The sequence below is a fragment of the Epinephelus fuscoguttatus genome, linkage group LG4 (assembly GCF_011397635.1).
Source record: "Epinephelus fuscoguttatus linkage group LG4, E.fuscoguttatus.final_Chr_v1".
In the NCBI taxonomy this organism is placed as follows: Eukaryota; Metazoa; Chordata; class Actinopteri; order Perciformes; family Serranidae; genus Epinephelus; species Epinephelus fuscoguttatus.
In genome coordinates, this window is record NC_064755.1 from 11,710,806 (window position 1) to 11,729,429 (window position 18,624).

An 18,624-nucleotide genomic window follows, 5' to 3' on the forward strand; every position below is an offset into this window, starting at 1 on the left:
TTTTGGGATAATGGTACAAATAGACTTCAGTCCACTTGCTCTTTTAGCAGCTATTGCTCGTAGTGCCATCAGGAGTGGTGGGACCATGATGTGGTTTCACGAAAGAACAGTTCCTCCAAAACCTTAGGATACCCAGTGCTAGACTCCAATGACTCTTTGGCAACTCTCATCAACGCTGTTATGGCATGCGGGCAAGATGTCCCCGTCAAAAAGCGTCTGGTAGTCAGGCTCTACCGGCTGGCAACTTAGGCTGCCTACCACAGCAGCTATCCAGCTACAGCAGCCTTCTGTAGTTTAAACAGACCATCCCAACATTGCATAGTGAGTGATCTGCACCTGGGCAGTGAAGTATAAAGTGGAAAAAATGTGGATGTATGGGAAAAACACACATGAATTCCGATATGACTGTGCTCACAGAGATTGCATGGCCAGTGTTCGGATATGTATCAGAGGTAGGACCACCTATCAAAGTGGCCCAGATATGATTGGAAAAAAAACTGATTTTTGTGTCCATTAGTCTCAGAAAATATCAGATCTTTGTCACATGACAGTAAAAATAATTGGATTTGGGCCACATTTGCTTGTAATGTGTAAACACAGCCTTACAGCTCCCAATTCCAGTACCACTCAGGGTATCTGCCAACGCTGATTACCGATCCCATGCCAGGGCTCCTTTTCCCTGATCTAAAATCTGTAGACTGCATGAAACTAACTGAAATCACTGATATGTACGGTAACATGAGGAGTTGCTGTGGCAATACAAAACTGGCTGGACAGCCTGCCATGACTGAATGAATGCTAACTGATAGCAGGAACAGAATTTCATTTTCAATTTCAACACCGTTGACAATGAAACTATATACTGTGTATATGACTTTCACTGTTTACGATGCATGCCTGGCTAAATTTTGTGCTTTGAGGTAAATTTTAAAAAACAATTTAAAGATCTTTTAACCTCACCACAGAAACTGGGCTCCCTCTCTTCAGGGTGTGTGTGTGGATGTCTATCACTGCATTTTATTACTGTGTGTTTTATGACCGGTGATAGGGAGAGTGCTGGGACTAAAGGTGGAGGAATCATGTGTAGGGCAAAGGCTGAGCTGGTGTTGCACTCTGGGCAGACTTGGTCATGGTTGGTTTGTGAAGCTGAGATTTTGTGATCAAAGGATGATGGCAGTGGGACATACTGTAGGCAGTGCTCTGAAGCCAGGCAGCTGCTGAACTCTGGTCTTTATTTTCAAGTCAAACAAAATTTGTGATAATAAAACATCTCTCATACTAACTCTGGCTCATTACCAACCTGCTTACCCCCAGAATTGTTGCCAACTGTGTGCCAAAAACTGCATTTCAGGTTAGTCACCACGAGTAAACAACTTGACTCCTTTCTTTCATTTTGTATGATCTCTATAAAACAAACAAAATCCGTAGCCAACAGGACAAGATTCTTGTACCAGAAATATTCTGGTTTCTGGTTGCAGTCCAAGTAGTGTTTACCAATCACGTTTAAGCAGCAGGTAAACAGTCTGTTACTAAATTTACTTACTTATGTAGATATCTGTTTACACAGATCAGCCAAAATGGCCAGTTTATGGAAGAGGAAATCTTGGCCCAGATATCTGCTGGCTACACAGGATCTTTCCAAAATACTGGCCATTGCCCCCAGACGCTTAGCATCATCAGACCAATGTAAAATGTAAATATGTAATATAAATAAACATTTGTGCCGGCTGCTACAATATAAACATTGACTGCCACATACTAATTTTTGATGTTTTATCTTTCCACTGTTTAAAATGGGTTAAATCTTATTTCCATTGTAGAGCTGCGTGCAACATGTTGATTCGCTCAGCTGAAGCTTTGAATATTTGCTGCTGATTTCTACCAAAGCTCCATGGTATTTGTGAGAGCCTTACAGCACAGTCTGAAGCAGCATTGCTCAAGTAAATAAATAAGAGCAAAGATACAACAGAGCATCAAAGGCAGAAGCTCTACAGGTGACCTTAGTGCTAGAAAAAGCTTTCGTAACCTCTGGTCTCCGGTTACATAGCAGATGAGAAGGGTCAGTCAGTCAGTTAGCCTGAGGAAGCTGCGGTGGTTAACCACTCCAACACAGATACAGCGGATTTATAAGAATGACACTGGCAACATCCAGAGCTCAACACTCAGAACATTCGCTCTCATACACCAAATATGTCATAATTATTTACTTTCATGATTTGGAGTCAGGTACTCCAAACGTGTCCAATCAGGAAGTAGACTCTGGCTTTCGTTTCACTTGTTTCAAGTTTCTTGCTTGCTGCTTATTTGGTGTTAAGCTGGTGTGAGCACAGTGTGCCAAAATGATCCATGTATCTACAGTAAAATGCACTGACAGAAAACTTTTTTTGTTGTCGTGTGATTGGAGGGTATTTGACAGATGGTCCCACATTACACATACATGCACAGGGGTGTGAAAGCTGAGATGTGAGTACACAAGACCTTTCTATGTAAAATTATAATGCACATTACAACCTGCCACAAACCAGGTGTCGGTACAACTGTGTGTGTGTTTGTGTGTGTGTGTGTTTCTGAAGGTGTGCCAACAGCAGTTCACTGGTAGGATGCATGTGGATAGACCAGGGTTAAAGTTCAGTAACACTGTGGAAAGTTCGATAACACTGAAAGGGTCATGAGCTCTGAATACTTGTGTGGCACATCCATCAGACACATAGATTACAGCAACGGTTTATTTACAAATTCAACAGTAGTGACTAAACAAAGTTTACTGACCTGTACAAATCTATTTCACACATTATCAAATCCTGATGACTTAATACAAATTCACATCAAGGTTTCATTATGGGTGTCAGACATGAGCAGGGGACCAGGGTAAAACTAACACCCGTCTGTGTTCAGTCGTACTAAAGCACAGACGGCAGAGGTGACAGACGTTAAGATTTACTTCCTACAGCAAATTCCATGAATCAAATATACAGGGTGTGAAAAAATCTGACCCAACTGCAACACAGGCTTCAAAAAATGTGACCATGTTAATGATTTATTACTCAATCATAAAAGTACTCTGCTGTTCAGATTTGTTAGCAGTGACATCAGTGCCGGCAGGAAGATCACAAGACTGTGTAATAGTTGAACGCTCCCTTGCCTCACGCTTTGCCAGATGACAGCGATAGTAATACACACCGCTTCTCCCCTGGATTTGGCTACAGATAAACTCACACCTTTATCTGTGAGTCATGTCATCACATGATGGTTCTTTTGTCAGAACTGAGATCACGATTCTCTCACAGTACTCAGGTTAAAGTGTTTTCTTCTGTAAACAAAACAAATTGATATTTATGCTATTGCATTTATCTGTAAATGTGTCTGACAGAGAAACAAAGCAAGCATATGGACTTTATATCATCATCAATTAAATACTACCCCTATCTTTCTACATCCATATTTACACACAGTGGCACAAACTGGGTCTTTTTGTTGAAGCCCACCCTGTGTGCTCTGTACTATCAACAGCTGGCAATTGACTCGTCTTATTTAAAGGGGAACACCACCTACATTAAGAATTCCAATATATTTTTTCCATGGCCGAGGAAATAAATCAGTATTTGTGAAATGGTGCCACACTCTCCTAAAGCCAGAAACCAGTGAAGTAGGTCTCAAACTTGTGATGTCATCCATATACAGTCCACACACAGGAAGAGAGGTGAGAAGATAGATTGTCTAGGACTAAACATAAGTCAGATAACACTTGCTATCAGGCTAAGACAGTTTTAAATAACTTGTGCCGAAGGTGGACGAACAAATAAGATCTTAGATTAAACAACTGACACCAAACGTAACAGAAGTGTACATTAGTGCTGCAACTGACTATTACTTTCATTGTTGATTAATCTATCCATTATTTTCTCGATTAGTCGATTAGTTGGTCTATAAAACATGAGAAACTGGTAAAAACATGTAGACCAGACCAGTGTTTCCTAAGCCCTAGATGACGTCCTCAAATGTCTCATTTTGTCCACAACCCAAAGACAATTAGTTTACTGTCACAGAGGAGTGAAGAAACCAGAAAATAATTCACATTCAAAAAGCTGGAATCGAAGAGAATTTTGACTTTTTTTCATAAAAAATGACTCAAACTGATTAATCAATTATCAAATTAGTTCATCATTCATTTAATAAATGTAAGTTGTTCATTAAGTGACTACAGTAAGAGATTTAATGGTGCTTCTAGTTACATTACAGGCAACACACATCGACATATATGCCTTGCATGCCGTTACCCGTCAGCTTGCCCAGCCAGAGTAATGTTTCACTTAAATGACGGTGATGATTAGCCATCAACTCTGGCCCCATCTCACTTAATTAACATAACACCATAGCCTACACTGTTTAGTTTACTCAGGTTATCCCTACAAACATAACCAGACTGTGTGAGATGAAAGTCATTTTATGTTTAAATTCTCTGGTAAAGCTAACATACATTTTCATTAACATTATTGCATGTTAGAAAAACTACAGGCTAGGCTTGTGTTCACCTCCCATGTAAGTGTGAGCAAAGATCGGACACTCTCTGTGGCGACCCAGCCTGACTTTACAGGTGGCTCTGTGAATAATTTGATAGGTTGAGCGTGAGGGAAGTGGTAGGTTCAGAGGAGTCTGTCACTCGGGGACAAATAATGAACACTCATTCTACATATGCAACTCTCCAAAGCAAATACTGCAGAATCATTGTGCTTTAGAAATTAGGTTGGGCACATGCCTGAATCGAGATCACAATCTTTTAACAATTAGTCATGCTGCCTTACATTGCACACACTTAAAATGCTTAAATATTTCACCACTACAAACATTACAGTAAATGGCCAAATCCTCTCTTATCTAGTGATGTGTACGGGCCACTCTGAGGAATGTGTGTAGATGCATTCGTGGGTCACAGAGAGCGGACAGTGAATGAGAACGATTGTTGTGATGAATACTTGTCACAGGTCCTGCCGTCAGCATTTTTCCAAACTCATCCCTCCTCTGACATTGTTTTCAGCTGAGAGGCAGCAGTCTGTGCGGAGCATCAAACATATAACTACACCCTGGGGGTGAGATACTACATGTTCAAAAAGAAGAACGGTGATTGGTCAGCCTGGGGTGCTTGTGTTGTTTCCTCCATGCCGGTAGAGGCTGTTGACAGTGAAGACAGCATGAGTCAAGTTGAAGAAAGCCTCAGTAGTGTTCTCCTTTTCACTAATGCCTGACATACTCTCTGACAAAATCATTTCCATAGCCAGCTTTCTCTTCAAATAAAGTGTCATTGTCTGTCACAAAGCAGATATAAGACTGTAAACACAATACTTCAGCTCTATAATGCTTGCATGGCTCACTAATCATCTTCTTTTCAGTGGCTAGACAAATTTGTATTTGATGATCTTGCACAGCTCCCAAAGCAAACCTTTATGTCATCGCTCTCTTGCACACTCTGAATGACAGAATGTAAACAATACTTCAGGTGAATAATGAATGCAACACATCCACAATACAAGTCACATTATCTATCGTTGCCGTGGAGCACCATTACATCCTGTGCCGAATCAATTTCGACATCAGAGGAATCCACACATATCCTACATAGGTGTAAGTTATTTAACAGGGAGACCCAATGACAGACATGAAGTTAGAAAGGCTTAGTGAGGGTGATGACACATGTACGTGCGTGTATGTGTGTGGCTAACAAGATCACTCGTCTCCTTCTAACTAAAAGAACCAGTCAAACCTGAATGACCAGGACTCAAGATTCCACCCTCGCTCTCTCTGTGCCTGTTGTGCATTTGTGTGTGTGTTCATGTGCCAGAATCAGAGGCAGTGTGTAGCTGGCCAGTTTGTGCAGAAGGTGTCATGTTACCATACAGACAATAACTGGTGAACTGAGAGCCATATAAACACTGCAACCATCCTCACCATACTGCTATGTTGTGTGTCCATTTCTAAATTGCTCTCGTTAATATAAACTGGCGTAAAGCGAGATATGCAGCAAATTATTGATCTTTGATTTGAAAGACATTATCAATCAAGTCTCAATGTAATGGGGCAATTAATAATTAATCAACCTTATTGACCTCTTTGTACACCAGCGGGAATTCAACACAGACGCAACTGTTTCTCCTACATAGGTCTGCTCAACAGCTTGCCTGTCCTCTTCACCGTTACCAGTAAGGAACATACACAACTACATATAGGAATTTTGTAATATTGGGTTGTCTTAGATAAAAGGTAACAACCGATAGAGAGAGACTGCGACGTCTTTGGCAATCAACACTATCACAAGATCTAGAGATCTGGAAACAAAATGTCCAAAAAAAAAAAAAAAAAAAAAAAAACGGATCTCAAAGACCAACTGTCATGTCTTTGCAGTGCTGAACAAAATGTCATGAACCCACACAGACTGGTACTTTGCATTTGAGGCAGATCAATTAATTGGGTATTGAGAATCATGGAATTTCTCTGATAGTGGTATGGACTACTAAATTTCTGGTATTGTGATGTGCCTATGCATGACTACAACAAAATCTCTTTTGTTTGTTTTGCTAAAACACAAGAATGACAAGATAAAGGGTGTCGACTTTCAGTCTTTTTTCTGCTTACATCATAGCACTACTATGCTCTGGGCATTTGTCACACAAAGTGTAAACAGTATGATGATATCACACAGTCTAATACAGATTGTGACCAAGAATTTATTAGGCCCATGTGATGTGCAATGAACCTGCAAAAGCCCTAGTATTGCACATTGCATTTAGGGTCTTAACATAGTTCCACTGGTGAAGAAAATAACTTACAGTCCAACAGAGGTTGGAAACAACAGAGGCAACCTTTTACTAGTAAAAAAAAATTGTGCTCATGTGAATAATCTAATACATTAGTGCACATATGACGGTGAGTGAGTGGTTATAGCAAAGCACAGGCCTGGCAGAGAGCACACACACACCGATTTATTTTTGCTGCAAATTCCCACTGAGTACCATCACCTGACACTGAGGTGTTTCACCAGAAGAGCAGAGGTTCGCTCTGTTCCCAGATGACAAAGGTTCATCTAAAGACCTTGCCCTGACTCTGACCAGCTGCCAGGGTTGCACTGTATGCAAAATAACCACAGCAGAAACAATGGCCCTGTTCTCTCTACCTGTGGATTCCACCACAGTACCCTGACTCCTTCAGGCTGTCTTTCTCTACCTCCTCCTCTCTCCTTTGGGTGTGTCCGAGAATCTTGTCTGTTTCTTCCACACCTTGTTTGTTTTCCTGCAACAACACACCGCTTTAGTGTGTGCATGTGCTGTGTGTCCCCCCCCGCCCCCTGGGCTATGAGCCAGCTAGTCCCATCTACAAATACTGCATACACACAGCCACACCAAGGCCTGCCTGCTGCAAAGAGCACTTTTCTATCATAATGCAGCGACTGCAAGCTGACAAAAAGGACTTATGACATAATGGTATAAAGAAATAGGTGGGGTGGAAGGAACACATGAAAGATGGCGGATATTAAAGTGTAATATAGCCTACTATAATCAGCTGTGCACAGCTCACTATGCAATGAATAATAACTATGCAACTTTTACGCAAAGTTTCAAACATAACTTTTGTTCTTTCCATTTAGTTTTACTATTTACTTTGAACAGAACATTGCTCCATCTTATTTGCTTGGTACAAGAGCCAAAGTTAATATGAATAACTAAAATAAAACTAAAATGAAAAACTAGGTGTGAAAGAAATATTTTAGTCAACTGAAATTAAAGTAAAATCTAGGCTTTAGAAAAACAAAAAATAAAAACTGAAACAATATTGTATAGAACTAAATAAAAATAAATACAAATATACAGGAAATGTCTAGTTTTTGTTATTGTCAACGTGGTCAAACTTGTCAATACATCATGTGTGTGGTGGCATTAGTGAATTCATTCACCTTCAAAAAGTGTTTGTATTGCAATACCCATTATAAACTCCTTAAATTCTGCTCCTGACAAATACCCACCTTAGTGGTTATAAAATAAAAGTAATACTTAAACTTTTAAAAATTAAGCATTTTTACACAACAGAAACTAAACTAAAACAAACAAACCCACCCTGTTAACTGACACTAAACTGAATTGAAAAAAAGGAATAAAAATCAAATTAAAATAAAAACTGATGAGTATAATAAGGCTATAATAATAGCAATTACAATCAAAAACAAAGGGTAAAAGACAAATCTTTTTACCTCACACAAAATTTGATCATATCACAATATTTTATGAATTAAAAGGGTTTTTCTTCAACGTCCACTGGCAAATACCTAACAAGCCAATCAGATCCCACCATAGGATCAAAACAGACCATTGAAAACGATCAGTACCACTGGGAAAATTATTCCTGGTTAAAAAAGTTACAACCTCAGGACTGGGCTCAGTACAAACAAAGAGAGAAAAGGTTAATGGCAGTCTTCAGTATCACTCCTGTTAGACCTTTGAACAAATCAATTGCACCTTTCAAGCATATGTTCATCTCCATCCCTTCAGACTGTCCGTACAGCTTCCCTCAGCCTCGCTCTCTCTCTTTTCCAGGTGTTACCGTAGCGATGAGGGGGGCCACCTGAGGCCTGCACCTGAGCGCTAATTGCCATGTCGGCAGTTTCTATGGTAGCAAAGGTAAACAATGTGCCGGGTAATGTATCGCCATGGTGATAAACTCGGAGCAGCTCTTAAGAGTTGTAAAAGAGGTAGTTTACCCCAACAGCTTGTTGGGGAAAACTGATGCAGTGGGTGATAGTGTAGCGTGTGTATGATCCTTGTTCATACTGTGCTATTAAATTGCTTGATGTGACTGGCTCATATTGATAAAAGTCTGTATGCAAAGTTTAATAAATAACCACAGCTTGTTTCTCTAGCATGCTGCCAACAAACAAATTGTACCGACATTTGACACACAGCAGGTGTTAATATACTCGTACAAAGTTCCGCCCCGACCCGCTCAGTCTCCCCCCTTCTTCCTCCGCTTGCCCTCTGATGAAAGACAATCATGTCATTGAGCAGAGAAAGATCCATATAAATGAAAGCGTGCATTCCAGCGCTCCACCAGCCTGACCCACTCGCCCTGCCGCATTCCATCCACAAAACTTATCAGCACCCACCATCACAATCTAAATGCTCAACTCTCTGCTCTAGTTTCTACCTTGTTATGCTCTGTTATTCTCTATTTCCCTGTCACTTCTCTATTTTCTCTCTGTTCTGGGCTTCATTTCAGTCTTCCTTTTCCTCTCCAAGTTTCTACTCTATTCGACCCTCAGTCCCATGCTCTGCATATGTTCTCATTCAGCTTGGCTCATCCATACCATCTTCGTTGTTCATTCATTCATTTACACACTCACTCATTTGTGATTCCACTCATTTAACAATACGTTTACTATCCTCCAGAGTTCCTGACCACAGAGCTACATTCTCCTATACATTAGGCACAACTACGACTGCTGCCCTTTGCCCCGCTGAATTCATTTACATTTCAAGTCCATGTATAGAAAGTGACAGTGAGACAAACAGACCAAGTGAAATAAATGTGAAGGACTGTTGAGCAGTGTATTTCCACATCCTGTCCAGAGGTAGGTAGGCCTTGCTGGCTCAATTCCTCCAAGACAAAGCGACAGGAGCACAGAGCAAACAAAGGTGCACCCGTGACTGACACACTGATTAAAGGTATAAGCTGCTCTGTCTTTACTCAGCCTGCAATGTGAAATGACTTCGACTTAGACTTATTTGGGATCGCTGTTTAAACTTTGGGGTCCATCTTGCTAAAACACCTGAAGCAGCTCAGGTACTATGCTGAGGGTCAAAGATTTCTGTATTACTTGCTGTGGTGCTTTTACACGGCTCTTCTCAGAGTGTGTACAAATGTGCAATAAAGTCTCTCTTGACCCCCTATCCCAATCTGAGGCGTTCACTGAGTGATAAAGCCATAGTGATATCATCAGCTTGGTTATGACTACAACTTGTTAACAGAAAGGCAGTGTTACAAGCTGGGGTGTGGTGTTTGAAAAATGAAAGATGCTGCTGAGTTGCTATATGGAAAATGCAGGCCCCTACTAGACAAAAAGTCTGACTATACTGACCTAGAATAGGGTCAGGGCTGGAGAAAATGAAATATCATGATAATTTGTCTAATAACCTTGATACCGATCTTGCGATAATATTGTACGGTTGACTATCGGTACTTTAACAACTTTTTTGCACAGTGATATTTTTGATAAATGATCATCAATAATGTGGATATAATAACTACAGAACAGTATAAATGCAGAAAATGACATCACTTCACTGTAATGCAGCCTTTAAAACCAGGAAAAGACAATACTCACGATATTACAATATCCTAAATCTAAGATTATATCTAGTCTCACATCACGATATAGATATAATATCGATGTATTGCCCAGCCCTTACCTACAATACCAAATATGAAACAATGGGAGTGCTCTAACTCCACAGTGCAACAAAATATATTACATAATACATGATCACAATCTAAAATCCAGTATTTGGTGATATTGTTGTGTATGGTCTGTCCCATAGTGTTTTGATCTGTTTTGGCAGGAGGGTTTGGATTTAACTGGGCTAGACTCTGACCAGACTGAACAAACACTCGACTGTGTGATACACCTGAGAAATGTTGTTGATATTCTTACCTAAAATAGCTCAGATCCCTTTGGTCACTAATAACAGCACATAATATCCACATCATTTAGGTGTTCTTTTTTTATGTGTTGAGCCGAGATGGCTGTTTCAGTTCTTCTTCTGTTGCTTTTGTGGGCTCTCTGCAGTTGCTGTCCATCCTAGTATTGTCACGATACTGGAATTTCTCACTTGATACAATATCTTCATAAATATTGACATCCAATACCATTTTTTGATACCATGGGGAAAAAATTGATATTAAGGGCATGATTTTTATCTATTTCTTTAATTAAAAGATAATATAACAATGCTGTAACATGATAACAGTGACTTTTTTTCTTGGTTAACAGAGTGACTGAAATAAACATTAACAATAAGAGGCAGAAAGCACAGCTGGTGCCGGTGTATTGAAAATGCCGTTTCAACTATTCAGAATCAATATGTGTCAACAAATCAATATTTTTTGATGACACTAGTCTATATCCTTCCAAAAATTGTTTGTGAGGTAATGAAAGCATCACTCTGTAACATCCCTGTTCAATCACGAGTTGACCAAGTGTTTCTGTGCTTCAAACAACTCCAACAGAGTGACAGTGGTTCTGAATGGAAGCAATAAGCATCTATTTGAACCAGTTAAATTTGTTGACGTATAAACAGCTCCTCTGTTTGATTGTAAACCAGCTCCCAAATGCATGCGCATGCATGTGCGCGCACACACACACACACACACACACACACACACACACACACTAGAGGCTACAGTCTTGTCCCCTCTACTCTTGCAGATCTTGCATTAAGTCCTCCTTAGAACCTCCTCCCCGGTATCTGTTTACGAACGAAATGCACCAAGATCAAATGCAGCCTCAGTTTATCATTGCTGCATCCAAATGAAAATAAATTATTACGACAACAAAAACGTATGTTCTAAGGTTGTGACTAAAATGTTGAACAATGATAATAAAAAATCTGAAGTATTAATCAGTTTTGTCCAAAAACACAATCAATTGTGGAGCACTGTTGGTAAGATTAGTGGCGTCTACTGACTGATGCATTGTGGTCTGAGATCCACTTAAAAAGATCACACAAATCTGAGGTCGTAACAAACTTTCCAACAAGGATATAATGGACATGAAAATGCCTGATTCTTTCTGATACGTATGCAAACAAGACGGATACCATCTCCTCTAATCTCCTCTTTAATCTCCTCCTGTTTGTACTATGAGCAACCTCAAACAAAATGTTATACAAGTCATGTCTATTAAGCTAAATGCCATTGGCTTATAGTCTGTTCAAACACTCTGTCCTATGTGGCAGAGTGCATGCAGGGCAGTCTCACCTGGGACACAGAAAAGTGCTGGCTGCATCCCCTTCTGCTTAGCGAGGCTTAACCCTTTGAGGGATGGGTCTTCCCTTGAAGAATGTGACCAGAGTGCTTCATCATTATAGGAAACTCTGGCACCTACTGTCTGTGACCCTGCGACCACATCACACTCTGTTTGTTTATAAAATAGGATTTGAGTGTACTGCCTTTTAAAAGGGATTAGGTGTGATAATTAAGAGAAACGTCTAAAGCCGAGAATTGTGAGATTACACATAACATGACACTACAACTTTTTTTTGGCCCATTATAACAATCAGCTAAATCCCCATTTACAAAGCAAGACTCAAACTAATACGAATTTGTTCATTTTAAAAACTTTTCCATTCCACATAGCTTGATAAAACGCTGAGTGAACACTCTCAAGTTTTTTTTTTTTTAAACACACTTGAGCTAAAATCATTTGTTGATTAATTGATTTGTCTGTCAATAGAAATTTAAAATCTACAGGGGAAACAGTGAACTTACTGTTAATGTTTACATTTTATGGACCTAAAAATATAAGGTTACTGTCTGCTGATAACTTTAGACATTAACCTATATATAACCTATATTTTTAGGTTCATAAAATGTACCCAAAATCCCGAATACCTTGGACATTACTACAGGTGTTCCTCTGATCTTACATTGCAACATCTGCTGTGACAGCAGATGCTGTACTGATACATCAATGATGATCCAATGAGGCTTTACTGTCAAGGCAACAAGCCGTGTTTATTTCCCCTAATAAAGCTACATTGTGATAATGTGACAGGTCGTCATTTGAGTTGGGCCCAGGTACACGCTACATTGAAAACCTATCATCATCACTGATCAACTATGTTGATGATCAATGAATGGCTTAAAGGAGCTATATGTAAGAAATCTAAAGTAAATAGTCGTAAAATCCTCCAAATATGTCACAGAGACTAAGGAATAATGTTTATATAACACACTGATCTCACCGACAACAATAGTACAGACAGAATATTCGCATTAAAAAAAAATTTTACGGTCGCAAATCATGTTTACGTTTTGAATTTGTGTTTTGGCCTGTTGCGCCACCCACCGCCGTCTACCAGTCACGCAGTCAGTAGAGTCTCAGCATCAGTTACAGTTACGACTGAGCTACAGCAGCACGGCACGCAGCGTTAGCAGTGTCCCAGTACATAGCATTAGCAGCCAGCTTCTCCTCAGCTGTATCCCGGCAGCAGCGTTAGCAGCAGAGAAACCGGACTTGCTTGAACGGTCCGCTGGAAAACCAAAGATCAAGGACGCTGCAACACGGCCCTGCCACGGCAGCCGCCTGTGGGCAAACAAATCAGTCTCCAGCGTGCCGCTGTCCAGCAACCTCGAATCTGTAGGGGAGGGGGGGCGGACAGGACTTGCGGCAGTATTTTGAATTTGAGTGCAGTAACCGTTTTGGCCACATTCTTACATACAGCACCTTTAAATAATTTTTCAAGCTAAAATACCAGACATTCCCTGGTCCCACCTACTCAAATGACGAGATTAGCGGGTTTTCTTTGTCAAACATAGTAATCAATAATCATTAAGTTTTGGGCTGCTGATCAGACAAAATGTGACATTTGAAGAGATCAACTTGGGCCAAAATTGAAACCGGCTATTTTACTAATTTTTGACATTTTATAGACTAAATAAATTATATCACAACAAACTTGAACCACAAAAGGAAAAGTTGCATTATCATTACAACATCTGACATATTGCCTCTGTAACTGACCTTGCTGCTGGATGCAAATCCCTTTCAAAGTCATAGTTTGTGACCGAAAGTGGAAACATCCTGTTTCTGCATTGGTATTTATGCTGCTTGGTGGAAATGCCATTGACCGTTTAGCCATCAAGCCAATCATTAAAGAACAAAATGAGGGGTAGGTTTACCATTTGTAGTTAAATCACAGTGCCGAGTGACTTAAGAAAGAGAAGAGTGAGAACTACTCGTTCTTCAGACATACCTGAAGGACAAATTAGATAGGGGCAATATTTCATTAACAACTGGAATGTCCTTGTGACTCAGCCCGTGGGCAGAAATCTGTCCCATGACTCCTATTGTCACATTTAACCAGTCTTTAGAGTGATGTTCGGATCCTACTGGCAATTTCTCAACGTAATTTTACCTCGAGGCTCTCTACATCCTGAGATGGACTTGTGCAAAACACTGACCTCAGTGCTAAATCATGCCCAAACAAGGTGCAGATGAAATAGAAAAGAGGAAATTGTATGATTAACAGTTAACTTTTGGGGTGGATGGTGTGATGGTGTGATGACAGCAAAAAGGAAAGAAAAACCACTAACATCTAAAACTGTGAACAGCCTGTGTGAGTATGTGTGAAAGTGTGAGTGAGCTGTTGTAAGCATCAAACTACATTTACAAAACTAACAGCATGACCACCATGCACATCCTCCACGCAGCCCAAGGAAACACACATGTGCATATATATAGCTGACAGACAAAAACACGAGTCCAAAACTCCATCTTTTTTTATAGTTAAGACTTATCAGTGACGGGAGAATGAAGCTCCACAGGAGATTAGGAAGAAACGGCTTAATTTGTACCTGCAGCTCTGTAAACAGGCAACAACATGCACAAACACACAAGAATGGGCAAGCCATGTAAATGTCAACTCTGTCTGCAAGAGATTTATGCAAATTCTCTCGGTTTCTCCCTACTCACACACAGAGAAAATGAGCAGGGATAGAGAGAGCTAAATTGGGTGTGGATTCTTCTGACAACAAATGATGGGAAATTTCCGGTTTCCCTCAAATTCACCCTGTTAGTAGTCCCCTCTATCCATACTGAGACAAGACAAACCAGTTACTCTCTCTCTCTCTCTCTCTCTCTCTCTCACACACACACACACACACACACACCTCTTGAATCATTCATTAACACCCCCCCAACACACACACACACACACACACACACACACACACAACCCTAACCACCCCACAGGTCTACCATATCACCTGCCTGCCCCTCCCTGCTCTGCTCCTTCCCTCCTCCACACAGAAATTATACAAGCAATGAGCCACATCCCTCCGTGTGTGTCTTTTTCCGCCAACTCCTCATTCCCTCCCCTACTATCAATACTCCAAGAGGAGGGAGATCCTTCTCTCTCTCTGCCTCACAGAAACGCCCTGTAAAGTCAAGTGAGACACAATATACACCTGTTACTCACAGAGCCAACAAGCCGCGATCGGCTTTCCACTGCCTCAAAACCATTGAGCTTTAGTGTGTGACATCATACGCAGCTATTAAACAACATGTCATGTCAAGATACTGGCAATGTAGGTCCCTGGGCACAGCTAATAGTGGTTTAATTGTTGTAAAAGATGTTATGTACTGTTCTTTACTTATCGGAGGAGGGGGTCGGCTTCAATTTTTTTTCTTTTGTTGTTTGTTCTTGGGGGAGGGGGAGGGGGGGGTGACTTAATGCACGACCCTCCCTTCACCCTAAATTAGTTATTAAATTTTTATGCATGCTGGTTAGGTAAATAATGAAGTTATTTTGATAAAATATCATGATTTTAAACTCAGATTTGTTTTTTTTTTTCTGACAGAAGTGTTCGGCGTACATGATGTGTCCAAAGACCGCCGCAAATTTGAAAATCCAGCGATCCTGAGGATATTTTCCTGAGGACCAGGATTCAGTTCTGGTAATCCAATCTTCCCTTTAATCCAGATAAAGGCTGCATTTGGGTATTTGAAAAGTTAAGGCAGAGATTTGGATCAATTATTATTGGATCACTGGATCATTGGATTATTGGATTATTTGGATCCCACCTCAGAGGTGGATATGACAAAGCCTCAGCTCCACTTCTCCTAGATATTACTTGCCTTGTTACATCTTGTTAATCAAGATGTTCATTACACTTAATTTTAATTAGTGTTTTAGTTGTAAGTAATTTCAAGCATAGAAAAATATTGTTTGGCCATACTTCCTGAAACTACTGTAAATAACAGTAACTAATACAGACCTATTTCTCAACGTCTAGTTTCACCTAACATTGTAACTTGTTTGTACCAAAACATCCAACATATGTTTGTGGTCAGACAAAGACAAGGAAATGCAATGCAAAGCAAATTTACTTGATGAAATTTACATAATAAACACATGGACAACAACTCAGTCCTCTGACACTTCTGAATGAACCACATAATTCATACTAGTACTGTGTATTTTTCCTATACTGCAGCAGCCTGCTCTGCACACATGTAAACGTAAAAAAAAAAAAAAAAGTCTGCTGTGTTGGCAATAACATAACGTTAAACTCTGAACAGGTTGGTGTTTAAAGAGTTCATGTATGACGTACTTCAGGTTAATTCCCTTTTAAATTAAGCCATAGACCGCAAAATACACCAACAAAGTCAAGCCTGCTAGCTACTTAACATGCAAGTCAAGGGAGCCGCGTTAGCTACTGTTAGCATGACCTCAGCTCAATTAGAGATCGGTACGCCCACGTTTTAAGTAGGTGACAATTCAAATAGCTGGCTCACATCAGATGGTGGGTGGCCTTCGTATGGTCTTAAAAACACATTAGGTAATGGTAAATTTACATTTTGATGTGAAAGCTGTGCTACCAACTGCTTCTTTCATGAAGTTGTCCGCCATAGAGACAGAGCGCCACACGTCATAATCTGAAAGCCACGCCCCCAAAGGGGAAACGTTCCAGATCCGGGGGCGGAGTCATGAGATTTGGAAATCCATATCCAGTCAGATTGGGATCAAAGTGATCCACTCTGCCAATGCTTTGAAATACCCAGATAAAGTCAGCAGGATCACCTTGATCCCTGACTGAGAAAAGGAGGATTTCATTATCCGGATTATTCGGATCCAGATTACAAGTTTTGAAATACTGGGCCCTGAGGATTATAGGCACTACTTCCACACTGTGCAGCCCATGGATCATGCCCGTTAGAGACTGACAGCAGGCAAGCATGGCCGAGCGCAGTTGATCGGCTAACTTCCGCCCACGGAACGGAATAACTTTTGGTTTAGCGCTGCGCTAACTTGAATGGGGATAAAATTATTTATCTTGTGGCTCTTCTAGACATATAAAATGTTGTTGAAATGAATGGATTAAATCCTGGTAGTTCAACAAGTCATTTTGCTGGTGATGTGACGCTCAAAAAATGTATTCACCGATTTACAGACATCTCTTTTCCAAATGTAAGTATTTTTGGGCTGAAGGCTATCGCATGACGAACCCCAGAAATTGCAGTACCACTGTATGGCCACTGTGAAAACTGACTTCAAAGCCCGGTGCACTTCCTGCGGGCCTTATGCCTCTCCCTTTACACACCCCCACCCCATCATAAATAAGTAACAGTCCCTTAGTAGAGACATTTAAACACATGTAGGCCCGTGCCACTGCTTGCAAAAATGATTATAACTATCTTAAAGATGGGTCTGAAATTGTCCCATTTTGTGTGACTGACTGACAACATGGAAAACCTCAGTTACCCCACAGGGTCAACAGTCTTGCCTCCAGGCTATTGTTTCTACACCGCAGGAGCCTGAGGGGAGGCTATTTAAGTAGATTCTAAAAATGATAAACTTTCCACCAATATAGTGTGCGATACTGTGTGTTATCTTATTTAACAAATGTAATACCCTGTCAGCTTATAACACTCAGTAAGGACATATAACCTGGTACCTAGTAGAGACCTAAAGGTTTCCCTCTCTGCATTTACTTGTATACTCAGTGACCAGCAGGACAGGTGTGGGTCTATGGCCCCCCGACTCTACCTGAGCCTCGTCGGTGCGGCTGTCTCTGTCCAGCTCCCCGATGTAGTACTGCTCCATCCACCGCCGGGCGTTCTCCGAGTGCCGGTGTGGGGGTCCCTCCATCTCCTGGCTCACGTCCTTGCCCGACCGCCTAAGTATCAGCGCCTCTCCTCCCGGGTGCATCCGCAAGAAAGAGGTCACGTCGTACACCCTGGACCCTAGCAGCACCCAGCAGGACTCCTTGGTGCAGTGGCGGGCCACCTCCCTCTCCGTGAAGAACCGGGGGGATGTGGACGGAGACATACTGACAGTGGAGATGCAGAGCGTCCACCTGAACCGAAAACTGAACACGGGGAGGGGAACAGAAACACCTCCTCGGAGGACCGTCGACCTGACTACTAGTGTGCTGAGAGTGAAACTTCGTTGTTGGCACCCAGTGACACTACACTCTCAACTATTGACGAGAGAACAGCGACAAGGGGCGGGGTTTGTGAGGCGTTCACACTCTCGGTAAAGCTTGTAGATACGACTTATTGACAGTCACAGCAGCCTACAGGTGTTTTAAAACTCGAAACGTCTATATGAAGTGCATCCCCGTAGACTTAGTATTTTCTCATTACGAAATGTTAGCTGTCTCCTCGCACTATTATACAACGTAAAGCTGAGAAAAAACGGGTTTTGCTTACGAATATCATCGGTGCCCAACTCCTTCATGTTCCCTGAATGCAGCACTTCATCTAGAAGCACCTGTTGCTCTGAAAACACACTCGAGGCGACAAAGAAGATAATTCATCAAGTCTGCTGTGTGGAGTTAACTGATTATTATCTTATAATTTAA

At 41.0% G+C, this 18,624-nt stretch overlaps 1 protein-coding gene across 1 annotated transcript in view; it reads right to left on the bottom strand.

Moving 5' to 3' along the window:
• Positions 1 to 18,241, bottom strand: part of fa2h (fatty acid 2-hydroxylase) — a 46,818-nt gene extending 28,577 nt beyond the window's left edge. Inside the window, exon 1 of the mRNA XM_049574322.1 lies at positions 17,808 to 18,241. Within this exon, the coding sequence (XP_049430279.1) occupies positions 17,808 to 18,089 (282 nt within the window). The 5' untranslated portion in view covers positions 18,090 to 18,241. The remainder of the gene's footprint in view (positions 1 to 17,807) is intronic.
• Between the last annotated feature and the right edge of the window lie 383 nt (positions 18,242 to 18,624).